The 26754-nt window shown below is 36.6% G+C and overlaps 1 protein-coding gene across 1 annotated transcript in view; it reads right to left on the bottom strand.

Moving 5' to 3' along the window:
• The window catches only part of ADGRV1 (adhesion G protein-coupled receptor V1), a 506381-nt gene that overhangs the window by 300778 nt on the left and 178849 nt on the right, over positions 1-26754 (bottom strand). Inside the window, exons 73-79 of the mRNA XM_029942597.1 lie at positions 26276-26411; positions 22948-24056; positions 19611-19728; positions 18580-18751; positions 10594-10836; positions 6229-6636; positions 736-920 (exon numbers count right to left, since the gene is read on the bottom strand). Coding sequence (XP_029798457.1) covers positions 736-920; positions 6229-6636; positions 10594-10836; positions 18580-18751; positions 19611-19728; positions 22948-24056; positions 26276-26411 — 2371 coding nt within the window. The remainder of the gene's footprint in view (positions 1-735; positions 921-6228; positions 6637-10593; positions 10837-18579; positions 18752-19610; positions 19729-22947; positions 24057-26275; positions 26412-26754) is intronic.

The raw sequence follows: 26754 nt of genomic DNA, 5'->3' as shown, positions 1-26754 counted from the left end.
AATAGACTCCAGTGATTCATCCCCTGTGTAAAACACCCAGTCACTGTTTTTTAAATAACCTGTATTACTCTGTGAGAACTAGAGGGAAATCTCAGTTTTTAAACAAGTTCTATTATCAGTCATTTTTATATTAAATCAAATAGAAATAAACATTTTTAGGTCTTTGTACTACAGTGATCTAATTTACCTACTGAATGTAATTTAAAACACCATTACTTCTGAAGAACATTAACATATAGTTACAAAATTAATTATGTAGTTGATAGTGAACATGAGCCACATTTCCTTTTCCTCTTACTTGCTTTTGGCCATGAAACTCTAGCCATGAAATAACTACTTCAAAGTTCAACAACACTGAAAGAGCTGCCTCCAAATGAATAAAACTGGACCATAACTTCACCACAATAGTACATCAAAACATGTCTAAAATTTGGAATCACCTTTCTTTTCTTTTTCTTCAGAATATATCTTCCATTAGATCACAAGGGTAAGCAATAAACCTTTTTTTTAATTTCTAAAAGACCCTTCAAAACAAAAGGAATGTATTGTTGACAGTATACATTCATTTTTCTTGATGCAGTTATGTTTTCTTCAAATAATTACTTCATTTACCCATTAGATACAATGTACTGACTATATAATCCTTAGTTACAACATCTAAACATCATTTTGCACTGCATATTACTTCACAAAGTGTGAAGGAATACATATAAGGTATTATTTAAGAATACTTACTTTTCACCAGGAGAGCCACAGGTAACATCAGTTAGCAGAGAAAAGGCAAAATTCTCCGTCACTTCAGTGAAGTGACTGTATCCTCTAGTGTCTTTGCGCTTTGGGTTACTAAGAGCACAGAGTATTTCATAAAAAAGATTTCGATTTTCAATACTGAATGGTTGGCTTTTTCCTTCAACAGTTATCTAGAAAAAAAAATTCCAGCATGAAAAAATATCTTCAGAAATAAACTGCTTACACAATATGTATAGTACAGTACCTGTTCTTTAACAGTTATTAAAACTAGCAGGAGTGCCTGGGTGGCTCAGTTGTTAAGCGTCCAACTTCAACTCAGGTCATGATCTTGTCATTTGTGAGTTCGAGCCCCACAGCTCAGAGCCTGGAGCCTGTTTCAGATTCTGCGTCTCCCTCTCTCTCTGGCCCTCCCTTACTCGCTCTTTGTCTGTCTCTCTCTCTCTCTCAAAAATAAATAAACATTTAAAAACATTTTTTTAAAGTAGCAAAATAAGGAAGAACCTACGAAGAATTTAAGAAAAACTGGTATAAAAATATTTCAAATTCACTTGCACTTTAAAAAGCACACTCATTTCTAAAGAAAAGGCATGATCAGTACTACTTTTTCTTTTATTTAATAGCTAGATGGTTGCATGGATCACTTATTCTTAACTATTATAATTATCATGAATATTAAAATTAATCTCACTTTTCGATCTACCCAAACAATTTTTCTTTTGTTCAACAACGGAGGAAATAAGAACAAGAATATCTGCCAATAAGAAAGTGAGATTATTCTTGACACCTCGTTTTCAATGAACAGAAACCACGTCCTCTCATAAATTTCTTAAACATCAAATAAAATTATCCTTTTCTAATCAAGAGTAGTCAGCAGCTCCTGGCATTCTTGCCTATATTTGGAAGTATGAGGCTTCCTACCTTAAAAAACTAGGTTATTTGTTGTTTGAGGGACAAGGAGAGTAAGAGGAAAATAGCTTTCATGATTTGTTTTTCCTTGCCAGAATGACATTGTAAAGCCATTGATTTCTTAGTCCACTATTCTTATATACCTGAAAAGTCTCTATAAATTCTTCAAAATCCAAATTAGTCACCATTTTGTCTGTGATTTATAAACTGTGTGCCACCTGTCAATATACATGATCACTCTCTTTGTAACTTGCACATACCTTTATTAATGAATTTTTGACAACACTGAGATGTTTTGTCTGCTGCTCCTACCAGCTGAGCTCAATGAGGAAGTGGTCTATGTTTTAAAGCTTTGTAATTTATACAATGCCAAGCTGATAGCTAACTCAAGATCCAAGTTTATAAGAATATCCATCTCAAAGATAGGAAGGAAGAATGGAGAATAATGCACAAAGAAAAGATGATAAAAGATATGAAGTAAATTTATCTGACAACAAAACAGAATAAAAAATTTAAGAAATAAAAATTACAATGAAGAAAAGCAAACAGCCCACTGACTACTGAAACAATTAAACTGAATACAATGGAAAATAAGCTCAGGATGTGCTTCCAGAACTCAGAGAAAATGTAACAGATAAATAAAACAAATCCATAAGATTACAACAAGCATATAAAAGAGCTGGTAGAAGCAAAAAATAAAACTTAAAAGAAAAAACTCACAGTTCCTTTATAAGCTAAAGAAACAGTCATGTCTAAAAATGCAAAGCTTGCTTTATATTCAAAAAAAGAAACACCAACAGATGCATTTGGGTGATTGTTAAATATTATTTCAAGTGTTAAAAAAAATTCCTACCAGAAACTAGATAGGAAAGAAAAATTACCAAAAGAGAAACAAAAATTCAGTTTGACATCAGACTTTTTTTTTTTTTTATAAATGAAATGCCGGAAGCCAACAAAGCAATGTGTGCAGTTTTAAGAATTAAAGGTTGGCATCCAAGAATGCTACAGCCACCCAACCTTCCATTCACATTCAAGAGAAACAGAAAGTCTCTCCTGATAAAGCACACAATAAGTAAAACAAAACGGCCATTTGTATAATCCCTGCTTTGTATGGGTGCTGTTCTCAGCAAGTTTATCTTAACTTCTCTAGTTTTCACAAAAATCCTGTCAGACAAGTGCTAGTGTTACTTTGTTTTGTTTCCAGATAGGGAAATTGAGGCAGAAAGAGATTGCCTAACTTGTCTGAGGGCATGGAGATGGTGAATGATGAAGCCCAGAAGGTACTTGTGAAAGCCACCCTGATCAGACTCAAAACATTCCCCACTTGCTTGTCTGAAACTAAAAACACAGATTGATGCAGGAAGAAGTCAAAATTATTGCAGCATGAAATGCAAAACCAGGCAAGAAAATACAGAGCTAAATCTCAATTACTGTTAGTATGATTATAAAAGATATCAAATGTAAAAATAATTGTTGAAAAAGGAGATATATGATATTAAAAAGTATTATGATGAAACATTCTGGTTGTAACAGGTCCTTATACAAACAACAGTAAGAACCCCCAAATTACCAAAGTTGACTTACAACAAAGTAGAAAACCTGAATCAACCATTGGAGAAAGTTTTAAAACTGTCAAGAGAGAAAACAAAAAAGTAAAACTTTGTTGGGGGAGGGGGACTACCAAACTCTTACAGAACAAATTATTCCTGAGCTCTTTCAATTGTTCCAGAATACAAAACTAGAGGTCATGTCTCCTGACTGACTCATGCTTTACAAGCTTTAACAGCCTGGAAACCAAAATCCAAAGAAATTAAAAATTTGCATATTAAATCCAGCAGTCTTAAAAGACTGATAGTATTATTAAAGCAACCAACAGCATTTAAATGATTTTCATTGCACCATGTCTAGGAAAATAGAGGGACAGAATTATTAGGTATAATTAGAATTACTAGGTATTAGCAAAATTTGCCCAAAGCTACAGCTGGGCAATTATTTAAAGTGAATCATTTAAAGCTGTTGCTCTTTTTGGCACAGTATTTGTTTCTTCTGAACATAAAAAAGTAGTCACTGCTAATGAGTCTATAATAATAATATCTAAGATTTATTGAGCTCTTCATATAAAGAAATACATAATATAGAGTAGATTCTATTTCAAATATGTTAGAAACTGGGGGGAAATAAAACTTACAAATATGAAACAATTTCACTCAAAATATAAGATCTTATAGAATGATGTTCAATCCAGTACTTGGAAGTTCTATTCTATACTCTTGAATTTACGGATATATTAGAGGTAGATATGTATTAAGTACATATGAGATATATGAACACTTGCCAGATAAAGCATAGGTGACTCTATTTGAATATAAGATAAACAACCAATAATTGTTTGACACAAGTATGTCCCAAATACTGCATGCAAATATTTATTTTGTCATGTGTGATATACTAAAGAATACATTCATTGTTTACCTGAAATTCAAAGGTAGCAGGGCGTCCTGTGTTTTAATGTTAAAATTTCAACCTCACTGTATGTGGTTATCTACATTTTCTGTGCCTCTTTCATTACTGTCTTGTTTGTATTATTATAAATGTCTAACATATCTTTTTCTTTTTGCATGTTAAGAATACGCCAGGTTCTTCTTAGTGGCTATTATTTTTTTTCCCAATTTTTATTATGATAAATAATGCTGAAATACATATTCTATTACACATGTATTTGCTCAAATGTTTCCACATCCATTAGTTGTCTTTTTTCTTATTACCTCACTTCATTCAAGTTTTATTGAAATATAACTGACATACAATATTAGTTATCTTTTCACTTTCCTTGTGATATTTGCAGGGAGAAATTTTAACTTCAAACTTACATATTAGAAATGATTCATCCATGTTTTCTATGAATACTTTCATGGTATCAGTTTTACAATCTCTGATCTGTCCGAAATTTATTTTGGAACTGTGTTTAGGATAGAGATCCAGCTCTATTTTTCTTACAAATGGTTATATCAATAATGTTTAAAGAAAAAGTAATTTTTAATCCATTAATCTGAAATGTCACTTTTATCATGTGTGAAATTTTCATATGTGCTTGCATTTATTTCTGAACTCTCTTTTTTTTTAATGTTTTATTTATTTTTGAGAGAGAGAGCAAGCGAGAGAGAGAGAACAGAACAGTAAGTTCAGAAATAGGGGCGCCTGGGTGGTTCAGTTGGTTGAGCGTCCGGCTTCGGCTCAGGTCATTATTTCACAGTTTGTGGGTTCGAGCCCTGCGTCAGGCTCTGTGCTGACAACTAGCTCAGAGCGTGGAGCCTGTCTCAGGATTCTGTGTCTCCCTCTCTCTCTGACCCTTCCCTGCTCATGCTGTCTCTCTCTCTCAGAAATAAATAAAAATTAAAAAAAATTAAAATGCAGCTACTGTGCATTCTTCCCCTCTTGACCAAAATCAACTTGTTACTGTCCTGTGCCGTTTCATTATTAGAAAATTTAAGTAACAGTATTTCCCTCCATGCTTGTCAGCACAGAGCCTGATGTGGGGTTCCATCCTATGAACCATAAGATCATGACCTGAGCAGAAATCAAGAGTCGGATGCTCAACTGACTAAGACACCCAGTCACCCCATCCTATAGTGAATTCTTATCTCTAGAACTTTCTCTGCATGAAATAGCAGTCACTTCTCTTTGTTTTACAATCTAGTTGGCAAGACTTCATCTTCTTTCCTGTGTACTTTATTATTTTCTTTTCTACCCTTTAGGCATCATATTTTAAGAGACAACATGAGAAGTAAAATAGGAATGATAATCTAAAGTCCGACTGTTAGCACTGTAAGTAATCAAAGGATCACCTCACCATGTAAAAATACATCTTTAAGTTTATATGTATACATTCAAAATTTTTCATACTTGTATATAAACATATTGATAAGAAATATCTTGATTAAGAAAGTTCCAAATAAATCCCCAGAGTCTTTTCCTTTAATAATAAATCTTTTCAGATCTCATCTTTCATTTACATTTTTAGGATCTTGCATTTCCATTTAATTTTATCATTTGAATTACTGTAAATAAACAAATGGGTTAAAAATAACACCCAGTTGATCTAACCACATCATTTTGAATGCCTGAAATCATCTGGTCGTTCCTTATTTCTCCTTCTTTGAGAGAAGGTGCCCTGTTTAGTGCCCTGGAGGAGCAGAAAGTAAGCAGAGAACAACAGCTCCTGTTCCGAGGAAAACCTTTGCAATCTAGTCCAAGTCCTTTCTATGGACTCAGGAAACTGAGATGAAATCGCACAGGGTATTTGTCCAGTCTCTGGAGATTAGCTTTTGACATCTGGTGCCCCTTTCAGACAATGAGCTCTCCTTGCCACTGCAGTGGATTACTGATTATACTCTGGGCTTAAGACTGAGCTTTCTAGAAAGACATAAGCAAAAGTACAGCTTAGGTTTTTTATGTTCAGAAATTTAACCCTATCATAATTTCATGGTAACTGACATTATAACTGTTCTTTTTTTCATTTTTTTAAATGAAATTTTACCAGTCCCACTGCTAACACTTGCAAGAGCATCTTACCTTGTTTGTTAAGTGCATCACAGCGCTGAGCTGTTCATCTGTGTTCTCCGTGGCCACTTTCATGCTGATGCTGTGGAGTACTCTGTTAAGAATGTCACCATCCAGGGGCTGCTGTAACTGGTCTGCAAGTCCCCAAAAGGACTGCGAATCCGCATCAGAGACGAGAGTGATGTTAGCAGTCCCATATACTTTATCAATTCTGGCCCCACCTCTTGGGTCAAAAAGCACAATCTGGAAGCGTTTAGGAAAAGGATTTAAAGACCCTGTGTCTGGTGTTAGGATGACATCCAATATGGTGTTCCTCTGGCCAGGTTCAAAGACCAAAGTGCCTTCAGTTCTCACAAAATCCTTCCCTGAGAGAGCTGGAGAGATGAGAGTACGGCCAATTTTTTCAGCACTCCTCAACTCCTAGAAATTAAACAACACCACTGAAGTGAAACTATAACACCTCATATCTTGTCCTGAATTCTTATTCTAAAACAAATCCTATTTCTCTTAAACAAACTGATGGGCCATAAAAATATTAATACTAAAACATGGGTTCTTACATTTGTTCTAATCTCCTAAGATAAATTAGAGAGATAAATACACATAATAGTGATGAAGTTAGGAAAGACAGATGCCTTAGAATAGCTCAAAGAGAACCAGAAAAGAGAAGCCACTACTGCCTCATGGAACTTTGGCCATTGTAAACACACTGAAAACCGTGCTTTATTTTTTAATAATCATTTTTTTAGCATTTATTTATTTTTAAATTTTAATGTTTTGGGTTTTTTTTTTTGAAAGAGAGACAAACAGAATGTGAGCTGGGAGGGGTAAAGAGAGAGAGGGAGACACAGAATCCGAAGCAGGCTCTAGGCTCTGCCTTGTCAGCACAGAGCCCGATGAAGGGCTCAAACCCATACACAAGATCACGACCTGAGCCGAAGTCAGACACTTAACCAACGGAGCCACCCAGGTGCCCCATGTTTGTTTATTTTTTGAAAGACACATAATGACGGGGGAGGGGCAAAGAGAGAGGTTCCAGGCTCTGAGCCATTAGCACAGAGCCAGATGTGGGGACTGAACTCACGAACCTCAAGATCAACTGAGCCACGCAGGCACCCCTGAAAACTGTGCTTTAAGTAACACATACTGCATAATAAAAGCATGGCAGAAATGAGGGAATATTTACATTTTCATTCTCACCTCAAAAAAACTGGGAGGATGGAGTTTGGAGGGGTACAAATAAGGAAGAGGGAAAGAAGGAGGGGGCAGAAAATATCGATCTCCTGTTGGTTACACTTGAGATATGAAAACGTCCTAAAGTACAAGGTCCTGGCCATATATACCTCTGGATTCCTTCCAGTTATGGTTATTAAATGTTTTTTTTTCAAATGAAGCCTGGGAACTTAGTCAAGAAAGAACAAAAGCAATGCACATTTATTCATGACTGAGCCAACAAAGATTAAACCCTAGTATGTGCTAGGATACTGTGGATGCAGATGTGAACACAGAACCCCGGCATTCATGGAACCTATTCTGGCAGAAGATACAGGCAGTACAAAAGTTATAGAATAATAAAATTTTACATGAAGATAATTTTTTTTAAGAAAATAAGACTACGCAAGGGGATACAGGGTGATGGTAAGGATATGATTTTAAATAAGGCTGGTCACAGAAGCTCCTGATGTGGTATATGAGCAGAGACCACAGTGACATAAGGAAACAGGCCATACAGGATCCGAGGGGAAATATTCTAGGCAGAAGGAATAGCAACTGCCCAAGTCCTGAGATGGGAACCTTCTTAAAATGCTAAAGGAAGAACTAGGAGCCCGGTGTGATCAGAAGGATGGAAGTAGAAGAGGCTGACACCAGCGAGGTGCCAGGCTCAGACCCTGTGCATCATTATACAGAGAATGACAGGAAGACACGGAGGATTCCAGTAGGACAATGACACATTTTATTTTGTGTTTTCATGAGTACTCTGGCTCTTGCACACAGGCTAGAGCAGGGGATGGGCATGGAGGCAGGGAGAAGAGAGAGAACATTTCTGCATTACTTCATGCAAAACTGGATGCATGACTGGAATCAGTGATATTTTCACTCTCACATCTTTATATCCCTTAATTTTATGTCACAAATACATAGATATAAAGGATGTTATATTAAGACTACAGTATTTATGTGCTGAGACCGTTGACCCACCAAAAGTATGCTTGTTACAGCTACTGTTTAACTACATTATTATAATCTATTTAAAGTAAAATGAAAATTGATATCTCTATAACAGAAAAGTAACTTAGTCCATAATCATTTTCTCATCCTTGCCAGCTACTAGAAAATAGAATTTTATGTCTTTGCCTTCTAGGAATATACCCAGCATTGAGAGAGAAAAAATGCAGTGGCAATGAAGGAAGAGGAAAATAAAATACCAGAAAGGTGAGATTTTCCTTTCCATTTTTTAATTACATTTTTTTATTTTGAGATAACATCAGATTCACATGCAGTTATGAGATAATAAAAAATGATCTCCTGCACCTTTTATTCCATATCACTCTTTGGTACCTTCTTACATAACTATAATTTATCACACCCAGGATACTGACATGGACATAACCAACATACAGAACACTTTTATCACCACAAGGATCCTTCATGTTGATTTTCAAGGTGGCCATAAAAATGCTATGAGTTACATACTTGCGACAGTATATGTTTTTCAAGGAATCATTTGTGGCGAATCTAGAAAGAATACAGGTGAAGGTGATGGAGATTTTGGTATTTAGATTCTTACTTGGGCAACTTCAACCTCACTGTCATTTGAGCACATGAACTAGTTTAAAATGTGCCTCAAAACTCTTCAGGATCTGCGCTTCATCTCCAATCCTCTTCTTTCACTCTACAAAGTAGTGAGCATATGATGGTATCTAGCTCACTGGAGAAGAGAATGAAACACATTCTTTTCCCATTCCTCTTCCTATCTTACTTAAATGCTCAAAAGAAAAAAATACTAAAATCTCCCTACCATGAATCAAAATACTTCACTTTGTATCCGTACCACTTCAAGGCTATTCAGAATGAAGTTTCTTTTTTTTTTTTTATGTTTATTTTATTATTTATTTCTTTGAGAGAGAAACATGGAGAGAGAAAATCCCAAGCAAGTTCCATGTAGTCAGCACAGAGCCCAATACAGGGCTCGAACTCACACACCGTGAGATCATGACCTGAGCTGAAACCAAGAGTCAGACACTTAACCCACTGAGCTAAAAGATGCCACATGTGATGGAGCTTATTTCCAGAGTTTCACATGATAGAGAGTTTCCTCTTCTTGTTTGCCAAATTGTGGAGTCCATCATAAAGACAAACTTTCCTGCCTAGCAAGCTTCCAGACAGCTCACCACCCACAGTGCTGGTTCTAAACTCTCATCCCTGACTCGCGTGATGGCTAGAGTCTGGCTGCACAGAAATTTTACTTTATACACATGTGAGCCACCCAACAGTGATCCACCCAAGTACATACTATGTGGCACTTTGTAAAAACAACAACAGTAACCACTTTTGAAAACTTCAGGCCTAAAGAGTCCCCAGGTTTAGAATCTGGAAACGGAAAATGGCAGCATTGAACGAAATGATAGTTTTCAAATTGTGGATTTCTTTGAGTTTGAGGAGTCCAGGAAGGAAAAAAAAAAAAAAAGGAGGACTGATGTGGGCAAACTCTAATCCCCAAAACTGTGCTTCAGAAACAGAATAGATACAGACTTTTGTTTTAATGTATTACTGTTTTGCTGCTAAAACAAAGTTTAAAGAATAATGCCAGAAAGGTGCAGGGTGCTGTCTGGACCACTCCCAGGGTCTGGTCACTTAGTGTTACAGCACTGCTTTTCTAAGTCCCTGGCTACCCACCTACTCCCTCTCTTCCCCCCAGTAGGAGGGCTGTGAAAAGTGGCAGGGAGACCCCATGAACTCATGGCTTTAAAGAAACCTGAAGATCAATTAGAGTGTGAAGTTTTGGAGAAGTAAATTTTCAAACAGTTCAGATATAGAAAATAACAAAGAACTCTTTTTTTGTGTGTCTGGTCTTTCTCAGTTACACTCCAAAAAAGTTTTAACTCTCTAGAGATCTTATAGAACAGAGTTATTTAAGACACTTTGCACTATATTCTCACCTTTTTCGAAAAAAGAAGTATTAAAAGGCTATCGCTTTAAAACATGACCTAAGTGAAGCCAAACTATTTCAAGGACAAAGTTTAATGTAACAAATATAGTGTGAATTAAGATGGTATCGTGAGAAAATACTGTTCCAAGTATTCTTTTGCATGACACATGTTACAAGTAAAGAAGAAACCCTTCATGTGGGTTAATATACATATGTTCCGTGCTCACCTGGGTACTGAAGTTCACAGACATCCTGAGTCCTGTCCCAGAATCCCTGGCCACCTGCAAGCTGATGAAAGTGGCCTTCTTATGAGCCACCGGCAGCCGAGAACCCAGGGAAAAGTACACGAGGCTCTGAGGTTCGTCACTCTGTAAGAATTTAATCTGTGCGAATCTGGCGCTATTGTTTATTGCTGCCCCAGCACTCACTTCATACAATTCCACAAAAAAAGGCATTTCACCTTGAGGTATCTGACAATTAGAAAAAGAAAAAAATGACAATTACTAATATGTTTCTATTTTTAAATAATGATGATGTTCAGAAATATCATTTATATGCATAATTATAAAAACAAACGTGGAGATACGGTCTGTAGAATCACAGGATCAAATTCTTATGTTAGATTATAAGAGGGTTTATGTTTTCAGTTTTTCTCTGAAAACTTTACTCTCCTGGGTGAGCTTTTTCCTGGGACATCAGTCTCCAGAGACAACCTATGTGTACTTCAGTAAGCAAGAGGATAAATAAAACATTAATACAATTTAGGAGTTAAAAGGAATGAACCATGTCAATACTTTTCAACATGAATGGATCTGAAAACAAGCTAATGTGTAAAAATATAAAGTTATAATAATGATATGTACAGTATGATACAATAAATGTAAAGTTTAAAATTAGATAAAGCTTACTACATAATGTTAAAGAATATGCATTTATATAAGGATGTGAAAATAAAAGAGGCTCCTAGTTATGGAATGAATAAGTCATGGGCATAAAAGGCACAGCAGAGGGAACACAGTCAATGGTGCTGTGGGGATACTGTCTGGTGACAGGTGGGAGCCGCACTTGTGAGCACAGCATCATGTATACAGGTGTTGAATTACTGCTGTCTATCTGAAATAAATGTGACATTGTATGTCAATAATACTAAAAAAATTAAACTAAAAAAATAATAAATGACAAAAATCTTGCATATCAAATTTTTTAAAAACCCAAAATATCACTGTGACAGTATTTGGCTCGGGTCGAGAGGTTGGGTTGGATATAAGGCAGAGCATGGAGGTGGGAATAAAGGACATAGAGAGCTTCAACTTTGTAAGGTTTCATTTTTAAAAGGTTATACAGAAATATGACCAAATATTGATAAATCAATTCTGTAACTTTATGTATTTTTTAAAATTTTCCCAAATTCAGTATCAAGTAAGTCTAAATTTAGTCTGCTGTGTATAGTTTGTCATGTTTCATCTCAGTTCTTCTTAATAATCTCAAAAAACTTAATTCTCTAAAGCCTGAAATCATTGCACAATGTACTGTCACTCACCTGTTTTTATTTATTCACTCTTCCACAGTAATCTAAAAATCTTAGCAGCCCCTGGCATAACTCTAAGAAACTATGCTGATACAATGCACAACTAAATGTGTCATTGTCTAATTTGATATAATGATATAATGCATTATTTTTACCTATCAGGAGCTTTTCTCATTATTTGTTTTGTGATTTTAATGAGAATCATTATGTCATGAAGCAATAAGATGAACTTTAATAGCAACCAAGAGTAAGTCAAATCTTAGTCACACAGTAAACGAACTTAATCTCATTTTATTATCTGAATAAACATATTTAGCTTCCCAGGGCATATATCATTCTTTCACTTTTCCTGATCAACTGTCAGTGGTATTGAAATCTGGAAAGAACAGTACTTTTCCTACCTTTAAGAAACTAAATCTGCAAATACAATAAACTAAAACAGTAGGAAAGTATGGGTAACTATGTTCAGGAACTATTATTCCCTAATGGCCAAATGAGCTTGAATTCATAATAATTTCATTTAGCTCAGGATATCAGCATATTACATTCCAACACAGACTCTTGTCTTTATTTTCCAGCGAAATATTACTTTGCTTTGTGATGATGATTAGAACATTACTTATAACCACTCAGAGCCAAAGAATATGTTATAATCTAAGTAAAGAACGATCTAAAATGAACAGTGCACAGACAGGTGCCAACACATAGTTAGACCAGAGGCAGAATGAATCTTCCAGTCTTATACCAAAATACTTAAACAATCTGGCTGAATTATATTCAAAAACCAAAATTCACAGATCGTATCTGAACCTCTCTAAGCCTAAACATGACATGGAGACCTCTCAAGAACCCATCACATGTGTAACAGCCAAAAGTTGCTTTCCTCATCAGGTCAGAAGCATTCCAGGGTGAGCTTTTGCTCAATTACTATAAAATTATATGCAGAACAGAGTAATAATAAAATGATACCTTACATACTTAAGTATTTTTAAAAATATTTGCAACAAACATTTAAACAATATGTTTAAACAGATTTTGTAGGTTAAGAGCATGCCTCCTAAGTTAATTAACTATCACCTTTACACATTGTGCTAATATAGAACCATTAAGTACAGGAGGAGGGGAAGGGGAAAATGGTCTGGAATTCAAACGACATGTTCTAACTTTAGGCAAGTTAACTTACCAGGAAAAGTTACCTAAATTCTTTGTAACTTCAAAATGAAAGTAGTGCTGAATAACTATAGAAATGATAATTAGAGATATGACAGAGTAGAAAAACATTATGCTGAGGGTCAGGGGACTAGAATGAATTTAGGAGAAACCACCATCAATCAGTGGTGTCATTCCACGGTGTTATGTTTGCCATGTTGTAGTAACTCCCTAACCACTGGTGTTGATGTATCTACTTCTCAGGTCACTGAATTACCTCAGGCTCCATTCCCATCCACTCTGGATAACAGTAATACAACCCTCTCTTACAAAGGTCCAACTCCTTCCAAAAACTACGCAAAGACCCACTCTCATTCACTATCTCATTTAATCTAACAATGCTATAACTAACCCCATCAAACATGGTAAGCTCAGGAAGGCTAAGCAACTTGTCTAATGCCACTGAGCTAACTGGGCGAAGAGCTAAGATTTGAACCTAGGTCTTCTTTCATTAGAGTCCAAACTCTTACCACTACTTTCCTAAATAAGTTGATGCCTGTTCTTTATTTAAAAATGAAGAGAGGGTTCTTAGGGCTGCTGGGACCTTCAAATAATCTCACAAAGCCTATCAGAAGAACATGGTCACTGAACCAGTCTCATTTACATCTCTAGGTATCAGTTTATCATACATAAAAGGAAAAATTTGAACTGGATGAGGAAGAAGTTTCCTTCTAGTCACAAAATGTGAGATGTTAAAATGCATATTGGAAGCTAACCATACATCCTGGAAAATATTTATTCTTTATTTAAAATTTTTATGTCTTTATTTTATTTTGAGAGAGAGAGACACAGAGAGTGAGCAGAGGAGGGGCAGAGAGAGAGGGTGACGCAGAATCTGAAGCAGGCTGTAGGCTCTGAGCTGTCAGCACAAAGCCCAACGTGGGGCAAGAATCCACGAACTGTGAGATCATGACCTGAGCCGAAGTCGGACACTTAACTGACTGAGCCACCCAGGCACCCCAATATTTTTTTATGCTTATAAGCATATGACCTTCTTCCTTCTTTGCCCTTTTAAATTTCCTCTTACTGAAACTGGAATATGTACTAATCTTACTTGTACTTTGCGTTTTGACAGCTGGGAAGACAATGAGAGGAAAATGCCCTAAAAATTAGCTGCTTCTCAGGATGCAGAAGAAAACTTAACTCTATGATTTGAGCATTGTATTAGAAAGAGAAGCTGTGAAACCAAATTCTTTCTCTTATCTAGATGAAACTACTTAGATATGGGCTTAGTAGCATTTCCCTCATTAGGAAAAAGGGATATACATAGCTAGCATCCTAGGTACTGTCCACCACATTTCCTTAATCCATAATTATAATATCTTTAGTATTTAGGACTTCCCCTGGTATCTCCTGCCAGAAGGGCAAGCCCAGAGGAAGCAGTCTCTTCTCCCACCTACAACTCTACCCAGCCTATCTCCCTTCCTTTCAGCTTTTCCAAAACCACCTCTGCTTGGCTTTTTTCTTTTCCCTCTCTCTCCTGTAGGTAGAGACCCCCTTCAAACTGGCTTAAAGCACAACTTTTCTATCTTTCGGGATCTTCACCAACTGTAACTGCTTCTATCACCAATAAGGTATTTCTACTCCATGAAAGTCATTTTTATCTCTAAATACTAACCAGGCTCACTTTACAAGAACCAAGTCACTAAAAGGCTGATAAAGACATTTATCCAAATAGCAATATAGGATTGAACTTTGATGTCAAAAGATTTTTCTTAACAATTATAAGGTTGGCATCTGTGTATGAGATACAAGTTTTAAGTCTAGTGAGATCTAGTCAAGATTGCAATTTACCAAAAATCCTATCTGAAATAAAATGCACAATAGAATTGTTACTAACTCCTGTATGCAATACATTATTTACGGAGGATGATGGAAGGAATGCAAAAATGAATAAAATCATGTTCTAATTTTCAAGCAGTCCAATAGTCGAGATAGAATATGCATATGTTTCAACCATACAAATAACCAGTAACTTCCATAAAAAAAAAGGTACAAAGTTCTTTGTAAATTTAGGGACTTAAGAATCCTAACTGGAGATATCAGGGAGGCATCATGCCTGGTATTGTTATGAGTCCCTAAGGGAGAGTTAGGAAATATGGGGTTGTAGGGGCTGAGGGCACAAAACTATTTGAAAAAGGCTTAGAAGAGGACTTACATATTTTCAGGTAGAATAACATCAAATGTGTTGAATATTGAAATTTTGGCGCAATAGAAACTATTAGCAGCTAATGAAACTCCTCAAGAAAAGTAAATATGATAAAATGATATATTAAATTAGAAAAAATTCAGCGGGAATTTAATATTTAAAAAATTATTTCCTAGTTCTATCACTACTAAGGTGGCCCATTTCAGCAGCACCTTTGCCAGCTATCAAGTCTCATGTGTATCTAGAACATATATTTAGATCTCTAAAACTCTTCCTAGTGAAAGAAATCCTCCTTAGACAGTAGTTGACTGGATGTCTTAGATCAGGAAAAATCAGCATGTCTATGAGATATATGTTACTGCCACAGAGCAAAAATAGTTTCAGAGTTTTAATTTTTACTTTTTTAAGTTTATTTATCTATTTTGAGAGAGAGAGAATGAGTGGGGGAGGGAGACAGAAAGAATTCCAAGCAGGTTTACACTGTCAGTGCAGAGCCTGATGTGGGGCTCAAACTCTCAAACCACGAGATCATGGCCTGAGCCAAAATCAAGAGTGGTAGTTTGACTGAGTCATCCAGGTGTGCCCAGAACTTTAAAATAATATGAAAAGACAAGACAATCTTAATAAGACTTTCAGTGGCCATGCCATGGCTATTTGAGTAGTGAAAAGAAAGTCATTCAGTAAGTAATTAAAAATAATTGATAAACCTAGAGGATATTTATGCTAAAAGAAATAAGTCAGATCAAGAAAGACAAATACCATGTGTGATTTCATCACTTGTATGTGGAATCTAAAAAATGAAACAAGTAAACAAACAAAAAAGCAGAAACACACCCATAAATACACAGAACAAACTAGTGATTGCCAGAGAGAAGGGGGTGGGAGGCTGGGCACAATGGGTGAAGGGGAGTGGGTGATACAGGCTTCTAGTCATGGAATGAATAGGTCACAGGGATGAGGGGTACTGCATAAGGAATATCGTCAGTGATACTGTAACAGCAGGAGCTTCACTTGCACTGAGTATAACATAACATAGAGACTTGTCAAATCTCTATGTTGTACACCTGAAACTATCCTTTGTGTCTACTACACTTCAATAAAATTGTTTAATTGAAAAAAAGTAGTTGCATTTGATTCTATAATGGTACTTAAAGGAGAAAAGTTACTGTAGTGTATAAAAAATGGTAAAATGAAAAATAAGTGTGCATATATAGTATGTACTTAATATTTTACTAATTTTAATGTGAAAAAGACTGTTAACATATCTAGATATTTATGTCTTTTATTAAATACATGTTCATTTATTAAAGAATGACAAACACTCTGCACGTTAAGTAGCAGGGAGCTAATAGAAAACTGTGGATAGGACAACATTCCTAGAAAGAGTAAGAATTGTACCAAGAATGGGAATAAATTTTTAGGACCTATGAAACACAAATAAAGATGACAGTCAGAGGGTAAAGAATGCTGGTAGTCACACACAAGGTGAAAGATTACACAACTGTGTGGTCCAGTGTCACAGACGACATGAGCCAAAGAGATGCACGAAGAACACAAACTGGTTATCCCATCTCTTATGAGATGGAGCCTCTGGATTGCCTTCCTAAGTGTAACAAGACACTTACAAGGAAGGCATATGTTTCCAATACCTCTAATAGACCAGCTCCTATCTTTCAAGAACGATAAGGCAATTGTTAACGTAAATCTGGCACTACAAAGTTCAAAGAATAATGGATTCTGGGGAAAAAAACCGTGGTGTTAAGAAAAAAAAATCAACCTTTGAGGCATAAACTTAAAAAAAAAAAAAAGAAAAAAACCCTAATGATCTAACAAGTGAAGTCATAAAATAGATCCGAACAAGATGACCACAATTCTCATTAGAAACAACTTTAGACAAGAACCAGGGCCCATAATCCCAAGAAACAAAGTAATGACACCCAAGAACATGTAATCTTCTGAACTAAGTATAATTTCTCTTTTGGAGCCATTAAAATTTTTACAATTCCAGGAAGGCATGAAAATAAACCTTAGAGAACTAAGTAACTTTAGAGAAGATCACTATAACTGATACAGTGATCCTCAGAAAGTGAAAAAATGAGAGAAAAAAATGATTTTAAAAAATCTACAATATTGCTTTTTAGAATGGATTTAAGCATAGCTACATGTTTTGGAATAACTGTTATTTGTGCTGCTTTTTCTGTTTAAACAAAGTGTCTGGCATGGAGAAAGCAATCATGATACTTTTGAACATTCATAACATTATGGCTAGTTTTTATATTGAAAATTTGACTTGAACAAATTAAGTAGTAGACGAAAGGTCCTGAGTGCTCCTAGGGCATTAAATGATCACCAAACAGTCATAACAGGAAAAAAAGGTCACACTCAGTCACTAAATGACTTAAGCTCTGGTAAGTCATCAGTGACTAATAGCATATGAATAATGCAGATTCCTACAAAAAGATAAGGGCCTGCCTATCTCCTGAGTGCCATGTGCAATATGAACGCATAGAAATTCATCAAAACATTCACCAAGAATGGCTTCGGTGTTTCTTCAGTAGATCAAAGCTGAACTCTATAACCATATATGAATAAAGAATGAGAGAACTTTCATTCTATGGATGAAATCTATGCTTAGAATACAATTTGGGCAAAACTATAGAACAAAATATTAAATATTTTTAGAGTAATCAATTTTTTCCCTGAGATATTAATCTGACTGAAAATTATTCAAGGGATCATTCACACAATGAGCATGTGACCCCAGAACCTTGAAAATGACAAGAAACAGAAATGGAGAAAACTGATGAGTATTTTGGTATTATTGAGATAAAACTGACATATAATGTATTAGTTTTAGGTGCACAACTGATGAGCTTATTAAAAAATTCATAATGTAAGGGCGCCTGGGTGGCTTGACTGGATGAGCATCCATTTCTTGATTTCAGTTCGGGTTGTGGTCTCATGGTTTGTGAGGTTGAGGCCCACATCAGGCTTTGCACTGACAGCGTGGAGCCTGCTTGGGATTCTCTCTCTCTCTCCTCTGTCTGTCTGTCTGTCTCTCTCTGTCTCTGTCTCTGTCTTTCTCTGCTTCTCCCCCTGCTTGTGCTGTCTCTCTCCCAAAATAAAAAAAATATTTAAAAAATGCATAATGTAATAATTTGTAAGTCTTAACTCTGTTACCTAGAAAAGGGATTTAGATATTATGGCTAGGTGCGACACAAAGAATCTCTACATAACCAATGTGTAAACTGCAATAAAGTGACTCCAAAATTATTGATTCTGAAGAAATATAATTAGAAGTTGAAAATATAGTTCCTCATTTCTTACCTTCCCTGGTTTGAGCTCAATGGTGACAATGCACTTTATTTGACCCACTGTACAGGTCGTGGTCCCTGACACAGATAGAAGTTCATCCATCAGGTTCACACCATCTTTCTGGAGCATGGCAACTGTTTTGTTAAATGTGACTCGCCAAAAGACCCTGACATCTTCAAAGGCCCTAGGAACAAAGCAAACCTTATGTAAATGCAATAGCAGGGAGTGTTATCACCGTGTCTAAGTCTCATCACTGTGCCTAAGTGTCCCTCTTCACCCAAAGCACAGCACTTCCCTGACCACTGATAATGCTGAAGATATCCAATTCACCTCATTACCATTAAGAAATCAAGGCCAGAGTTTACATGGCATTCTTTGGCCACATTCTATTCAATCCTAAGTACTTCTTAAACTACTGCATATCAAAAATGTGCAAACAAATATTATCTTTCTGCCTACTATGCCCACTACCCCTGTCTTCATTCAAGAAAGTGTTCTTGGAATTTTCATAAGAATTCTTCTAAGGGAAACATACTACTGCTAAAAATGATTGTCGTTATAAAAATAAAGGGCAAGAGATGATCAACATTTCCAGAGAATTTAGGCCCAAAATGGAAAAGATAGTTTATACTCACACACATGGGTGCATACCACACATATGTCTGTGATAAGCATTCAGAAGATGTGTACTGTGGAGCATTAAGTTGCAAGCAAAATTTTGGTACTCCATGTTTCCCTAATATTAAACAGTTGTGTATGTGGAGTGATCAGAGAATAGTAAATTTGCTAAAGTGATGACTTTACATAATCTTATGTCTCTATGGTACTTTATGAAGTACAAAATATTCAAGGTGGCCCTAAGTTACACTCATTAACCAAGTGTGTTAAATCACAGATCAGGAACGAAAGCATCTGAACAGTAACATACCAAATTCCACGCTACCTTCTGTCAGCATTTCATCCTGTTTTTACCATTTTATGAATTCAAATCAGATACTCTACAGACTCAGAGCATGTTGTATCTTCTACATCTATCAACATACCTGTTTGGTTGCCTTGTGACAGTAAGATGCAGTGTGCTCTTATGAGCTTCTTCACCCAGCTCCAGTCCACGCTGGGACTCCTCATTGAAGCCTATGATGCCATTGTGAAGATCACTCCCTGATAAGTAATATCAGTAATAAGGGTTATAATATACTTACACTTTATAAAAGATCTCTAATGCTTCACTAACCATTCTAGCTCAGATAGTATAAAAGTGAGAAATACTAAGTGAGTAGGGGGAATTATAATTTTTAAAAAGCTTTACTAAAAGACTAGAATCAAAATGATAATATCAAGGTAGGTAACACTTTGAGAACATAAGACCAGAAGAAGGAAAGCATCATTTTCTGTACTCCATACTGACACCTGTTCATTTCTCTCTGATGAGACTATTTTATATTTCATAGTCCTTTATATTTTAGATACGTATACTGTTTAAAGGTAGTATATCCTACCAGAGTAGCAGTGTTTCTGTTCACTGCCATATCCTCAGCATCAAGCACAGCGTCCAGCATATGGTAAGTGTTTAATATCTGCTGAATAATGATCTCCATTTAACTTATTTGCCTTCCTATAAGATCATTTATGTTACGTATTTGGTTATTTGTCCCCAGAGAAAAATGTAACCATTAAGGAAGTATCTCTGAGTAAAAGAAACTCTTCCGAGCAACATTTGAGGTTACACACACCATCATACTACAAACTGTGTTTAAACTTGAACAAACCTAGGACCCACACTGCACTAAAATAGTCACTTCAAATCTTTGCCAGCACATAAGCTAGCTTCTCACAGTAGAGACATGCCAGTAAACAGTTCCTGCCTACAGCTTTCTATTTCTCAATGACCCAGTTTTGCAAAGTGATCCTAAACGCAATGACCCCAAAGCAATTAGCTTCAAAAACCACTTGTGTTCCTCACTGTGAAACGTCACTGCTGGGGTTCCAAGAAGACAGAACCCCTGAAGTTAGGGGTCAGGGTAAGGGAACAGCAAACCACCTAAGGGTCCCAATGGGGGAGCTCCAGGAGTCAGCAGCCCCTACTTTGAAGGTCTGAAGTGTGAGTAGATGTGGAGCCTATTAGGGACATACATGTGACGACCCACTTTCTCCTCATGTGTGCCTTGTTTCAGCCAGACTCCAGTCCTCGTCCTCACTCATCAATCACTACGACCACTTCTCAGCCCTGTATCAGAACCCGCCAGCAACGTTTTTCTTCAGCAGCCACTGTTTCCTTGACATTTTGGTGGGAATCTGGTCTCTCCAAATAGAATATAAACTTCTCACAGAGCCTTCATTTTCTTTTCCAGTGAGACAGCACTGAGCATGGTTCTAATGAACACAATGCTTCCCTTGCCACATCTACAATCATAAAATTGGTGTCAAGCTTCTAGTAAGATGAATCAGACTTGTAATGTGCTAATGATCAAACCTGAAACTAAATAATAAACTATTTTTTCCTGATATTATTTTGAAAGTTTGTTCTAAAGTCTAAATGTGAAAAGACTGAAGATTAGTGAAGATGAGAAGAATAGGAAAAATTAATATTGTTGTTAAAAGGGAAATATTATCTTAAAATAAAAAGTCAGGAGAAGAGAAGACAAATAAGGGAGTCTGGGGCATATGAGCATGCAAATGTACTACCGATGTTGTCGTCAGGTAGATTATATCATATGACAGTAAGAGGTAGGTATGGTGAGGAGTCAATCATTTGCCATTGTATCATCAGTGTACCCTATGTAGGGAAGGTAAACATTAGAGAACCTCGTCAAGGCTCAACTGAGTGACCATTTGCCTGGTGAGTGAGGCTCAGGGCTGGTACATGGGCAGGCACCGGTGCACCACATCAGTATGGTGTTGGCATGCCATACTGAGTGAGAAGCATCTCCATTCCAGTTGTACACAGCTGCCTTTTTGAGCACCCGAAGCACCCTCTGCTAACACAGTGATCAGGACCACAAGATCTCTCCACAGTCCATTAACTAATGGGGTAACGCTTAGCAAGGAGCCTCCGGCAACCATTTGACTGGTTTGGGCTTCTGTCACACTCGCTGCTAGATACTTTAACCATCTTTCCTGGTCATATTCAAATAACTATAATTAAGTATCTATATCATGGGACGGGGGAGGAGGTTACTGAGTGCCGAAATAATTTTGATAGAAAAATACAGATAAATTAACCTAATATGAATCAAAATCAGTAAATAACTTGGTGAACAGAATTACAACTTATAATACTCAATAAACTAAAGGAATAGGAATAAATGGCAATTCTGACTGATGTAAATTTGTTGAGTAATATAAATGGGGTGAAGCTGGGCATGAAAGGAAGTTATACTATTGCAAAATTAGAATTTAATTATCACTGATGTTGAAAATAAAAATTCTAGGAGGCATCAAATCCTAAAAGTGGACATAAAGATGTTTATTCTAAAATTTTCCTTTTATAAATAAGAGAAACAGAAAGAGTAGACACTAAATGATTTCATCAGGTCTTCCAATTAATGGTTGATCTGGGCCATAAATACAGGATTCATGACATTTAGTTCCATTTCCACTACACTATTTTATCCTAGTGTCCTCTGAAACTCTGAAGCACTGTGTGAAATTCATAAATGTTTATATAAAAGAGCAGAGTAGGTAAGGATCGTAAGATGGCCTTGTCAATATTCTAATTAGGGTAAGATACTGACAAGCTGAGCTAAACAACTGTAAGAAATACAGTATGATTTCAGAGGAAGACTACCGATTATCACTGAAACATTTTATAAGATTCACAAGTCTGAAAAAAAATCAATGAGTTTTTTAATCTATTGTAATTTATACACCCAATAGTAAAAAAGTTAGAAAAGCTGCATTGGTTCAAAAGGAGAACAAAATAAAAGAGTTTAAATCTATTTCCCAATATAAACAAAGAATTTCCTAGCACTGAGACTTAGATTTGGGAAAGGATTATTGAAAGTGGTTCAGAAATTCAGAATGAGACTTTACAAAAGGATACACAATCATGTGTTCAGATAATTAAATATTTTCCAGCAGAAGAACATGGACTTGAGCATTTTTAAGGTTTTCCTAATATTGTGAAAGTATAAATTTATAGATTGTTTAACTAGCTCTGAGCTAAGTGACATTGACAGGACAATTAAATTCTAGCGTGGCATCCCAGAATAATATCATGAGTTCACGTTATGGGTCCCTGCCACAAGAAAACAATGTTTTAATGAATAACTATGAATTCAAGTAAGTCACCCTTTGAAATTAAATTTAAGATAGCATAAGATTATTACAAATCTTTTACCACAAAAGTACATTTTTATCTCCATTGCACCAGAGACATACCTATAATGACGACCATGGCAATGGCTGCAAACCCACCATCATCCTTCCCCTTCACAATCTGTGCTCCTCCTTGAGGGTCTGTGAGAAATACATAGAAGAATTCTTGCCCCTCAGGCTCATCATCATCCAAAATTGGAACCAGTACTTTATGTTCTCTTTCTCCATCTACAAACGTAAGGATCAGAGTTTGTTCTTCAAAATCGACTTCTTCAGTTGCCCACGTTAGATTGGAAATTCCATAGATATCATGAAAGGGCAATGCATTTGGTTCCTTCTGAACAGATCTTTCACCAAAAGTTTTAACTGTTATGCTGACATTGCCAGTAGACCCACCAGTTCTTCGGATCAGAACTTCTGCAGCACTAAATGTACCATTTTTCACCTCTTCTTCAACATAAATAACAGGTGGCCCAAGACTAAATATTCCGTGGATGGAAACATTTGCAGTCAAAGTGGCCACTTCAGGCTTCTCAGACAAGGCAGATGTACCAGGGACAGTGACAAGTTTCTCAGGGATGGTGGACACACCAGTTGTCTCAGGAACAATGGCAACCATTTCGGAAGGCTGTGGAACAGCATTTATCATGGTTGTGTCAGCATATGTTGTTGAGAAGTCAGTTTCCTCAGGAATGAAAGCTGTGTCAACTGTTATAGGCACAGTTGTCTTAGGGACTGAAACATCCATTCCCACTGGGTCATCATTATCTAATATTGAGATCAATGCCACACTGAAATCTAGATTCAGGCGTGGTCTCCAATCAGCATCAAACTTTTGTAATCCTTTCATTTCTACTGCAGTTAGATTAATGTAAAAAATTTCTTCTTCCTCAGGAAGCTGATCATTAATAATGATTATTTCAATATCTACTTCAGGTTGGAATTTTTCAAAAAGTAGTTCCCCATTCTGAACAGACTCAAAGTCTTCCATGGACTTTGCACTTCCTGCAGTTGTCTGATAAGAGACTTTAATAAGATCTCCATGGAACCCAAATAGTCTTTGGACATATAGTCTGATCATCTGTGTATCCTCTGGCACAATAACATTTCTTGAACTTGGGGAAAATTGAAAGACTCCCATTGGTTCAATTTCAGCAAAGGTGAACCCTGACCTGGAAAAAAAAAACCATGAAAGTACAGATGAAAAAAAGGAATACTATTGTAGAGATTCATTTTTGAAATATTTAAGGTGCTTCTCATGAAGGCATCTTAAGTTTATTTATTCTGAGAGAGAGAGGGCACATGCACACACATGTATGCACTGGGGAGAGACAGAGAGAGAGAAAGGGAGAGAGAAAATCCCAAGCAGGCTCCATGCTGTCAGTGCAGAGCCTCATGCAGGGCTCATTCTCACAAACTAGGAAATCATAACCTGAGCGGAATTCAAAAGTCCAACACCCAACCTAATGAACCACTCAGGTGCCTTTCATGAGGGTATCTTAAAAGTGGTATGTCCTTCCAAATCATTCATTTATTGATGAATATACCAGAACACAAGAAATGTGAGAAGCTGTGATCTGGGTGAAAAGCCCTGACAAGTTTTAGCACAGTGAAGAGCTTAAAGGTCTCTAGTCTGTATATCCAGTTTACCCCGAGCCGCCCTCTGAAGAATCTGAAACATCAGGCTCTCTCTTATGATAAGTGCACAGGGAGCCAAAACTCAGGATGCACTGGATGTCAGCCAAATTTCTTATCTACCGAATAGAAATAGTTGTCCTACTCTATTAGATGCAAAATCCTTGCTTCCTCTAGCTGGCCAGTAATGGGACTATTCTTTCACACAGTTGTTGCTAAAATTTTACATATGAGTTTGAAGAAACATCCATAAATGAGTGACTTATCCTTAGGTTTTTCTATAGAGTTCTGTTAGGAATTAATAATGCCAGACCTAACACAGGTGGCCTATCAAGACAATTTAGACCACAGACATAACTGCTTTTGCTAACATTTTTTTGCCTATAATTTAATCAATTTTTTAAAATCTTTCAGGGAGGACACCCCAAAGCCCAACACTCTCTAGTGTCAAGCACCCAACTCTCAACACATGGCATACTGTTTAAGAGCTCAGAGAGTAGACAGAGAGCCTGAATTCAAACTACGGTCCCAACCTTATAAGCTGTGTGATGGGGGTAACATGACACATCTATCTATTAGTCCTTACTCCGTCTAATGGGACTAATCATAGTATCCATGTCATATGGTTGTTGTAAAACCATAGTAAACATACGTATATATGTAAAATATAATGAAGACATATATAACACCAAATATACATATAAATTATAAAACATGTTTTTTTAATGTTTATTTTTGAGAGGGAGAGAGACAGAGTGTGAGCAAGGACGGGGCAGAGAGAGAGGGAGACCCAGAATCAGAAGTAAGCCTCAGGCTCTGAGGTATCAGCACAGAACCCAACACAGGGCTCAAACCCACAAACCATGAGATCATGACCTAAGCCAAAGTCGGATGCTTAACCGACTAAGCCACCTAGGCGCCCCAAAATATGTGTCTTAAAGCAACGCCTGACCTATAGTAAGCACTATAAAACAGTTAAATATTGTCATTGTTAAAAGCATTTATATTTCTAACCCAGCATTACATTATGTGGCTAAACATTTTTCAATGGTCTAAAAAACATTTTGAAATACTTTAAAAATATTTGATTGTGCCAACCAATATCTCATCTCTAAACACGTGTATAAACAAACTTGAACACACACTGGCTTTGCCCACACATTTATTTCCACCACTTTCCTAGTAAGTAAACTGAAGAGCAGCAAATAAGTAACAGAGTCAGGACCAAACCCATGAGTCTACCTCGAAGGTCTGACCTCCACTGTTTTGATCAACCCCACTGCAGGTATGAGAAAAGTAAAGTGCTTTTGGCTGGGACATATTTATCTGCAAATGTACGGATTTAAATTACACTCAGGAGAGCCACTGGTACAAGTCACATCAGGACTCTGCTATGCCTAGTCTCATCCTTACTCCCTTGGGAAAATTAGGTATTTTTTTTTAGCAAATTCTCAGAAGACAGCCTCCTTAATAACAGGTGACTTTGCCATCACGGTTTTTGTTGGAGATGTTACTCCAGGTCACACTATTGAGTAGGAGGTCAGGAAGAACTACAGAGCAAGCAGAGGGTGGTGACTCTAGGAAAGTCGCCTCCATCTGTGGCATCCCTGGCATGCGGGCCCTGTGCTGCTCTACACTAAGACTGTTCTCACATCTGCTTCAAGGAAAGTGATCCTTGGGTCTTCTCCTGTTTCAACTGCTAAATTCTGTATTATTCCTCAGAGATTGTGTTGGTTGAGGGTCACGTGGATCTTACCGAAGTTGAGCCCCGCCAGGGGCATTGCTCTGCACTCCTGAGAGGTGAATAACAAAGGCCTCTGGACGACCAGGACTGGGAAATGTCCACAGCAAGACTCCTTTACTTTGTTCTCCATGAGAAAATGAAAGGCTCCCTGGAAGGCAATAGGAAAGAGAAGCAGGATACTATTTCTGAGTTCTTACAATGCGACGCAACTCTTAAAAATGTAGTAAAATAGTGTCTTTTCCAAAATTCTGTGACAGTCTACAAAAGGTAAAACATTTAAAAAGTTAGGTAGAAGGGGAAGTAAACTTAGAGAAAGGTCACTGTACCACAAATTCTGCCTTCAATCCCTGACTGTTCTGTACAGTAGAGGCCACATCATCTAACATTTACGTCTCAGTGACCCTCACAGAGCTAAGGGTATAATTAAAAAAATAAACAAATAAAGGAGATGAAGCAACAGACACTTTATTGTGAGAAATATTTAGATGAAC

This window comes from Suricata suricatta, chromosome 6 (genome assembly GCF_006229205.1).
Source record: "Suricata suricatta isolate VVHF042 chromosome 6, meerkat_22Aug2017_6uvM2_HiC, whole genome shotgun sequence".
NCBI lineage: Eukaryota > Metazoa > Chordata > Mammalia > Carnivora > Herpestidae > Suricata > Suricata suricatta.
Note: the sequence above shows the minus strand (reverse complement) of the source record. Positions and strands in the feature narration are given on the sequence as shown.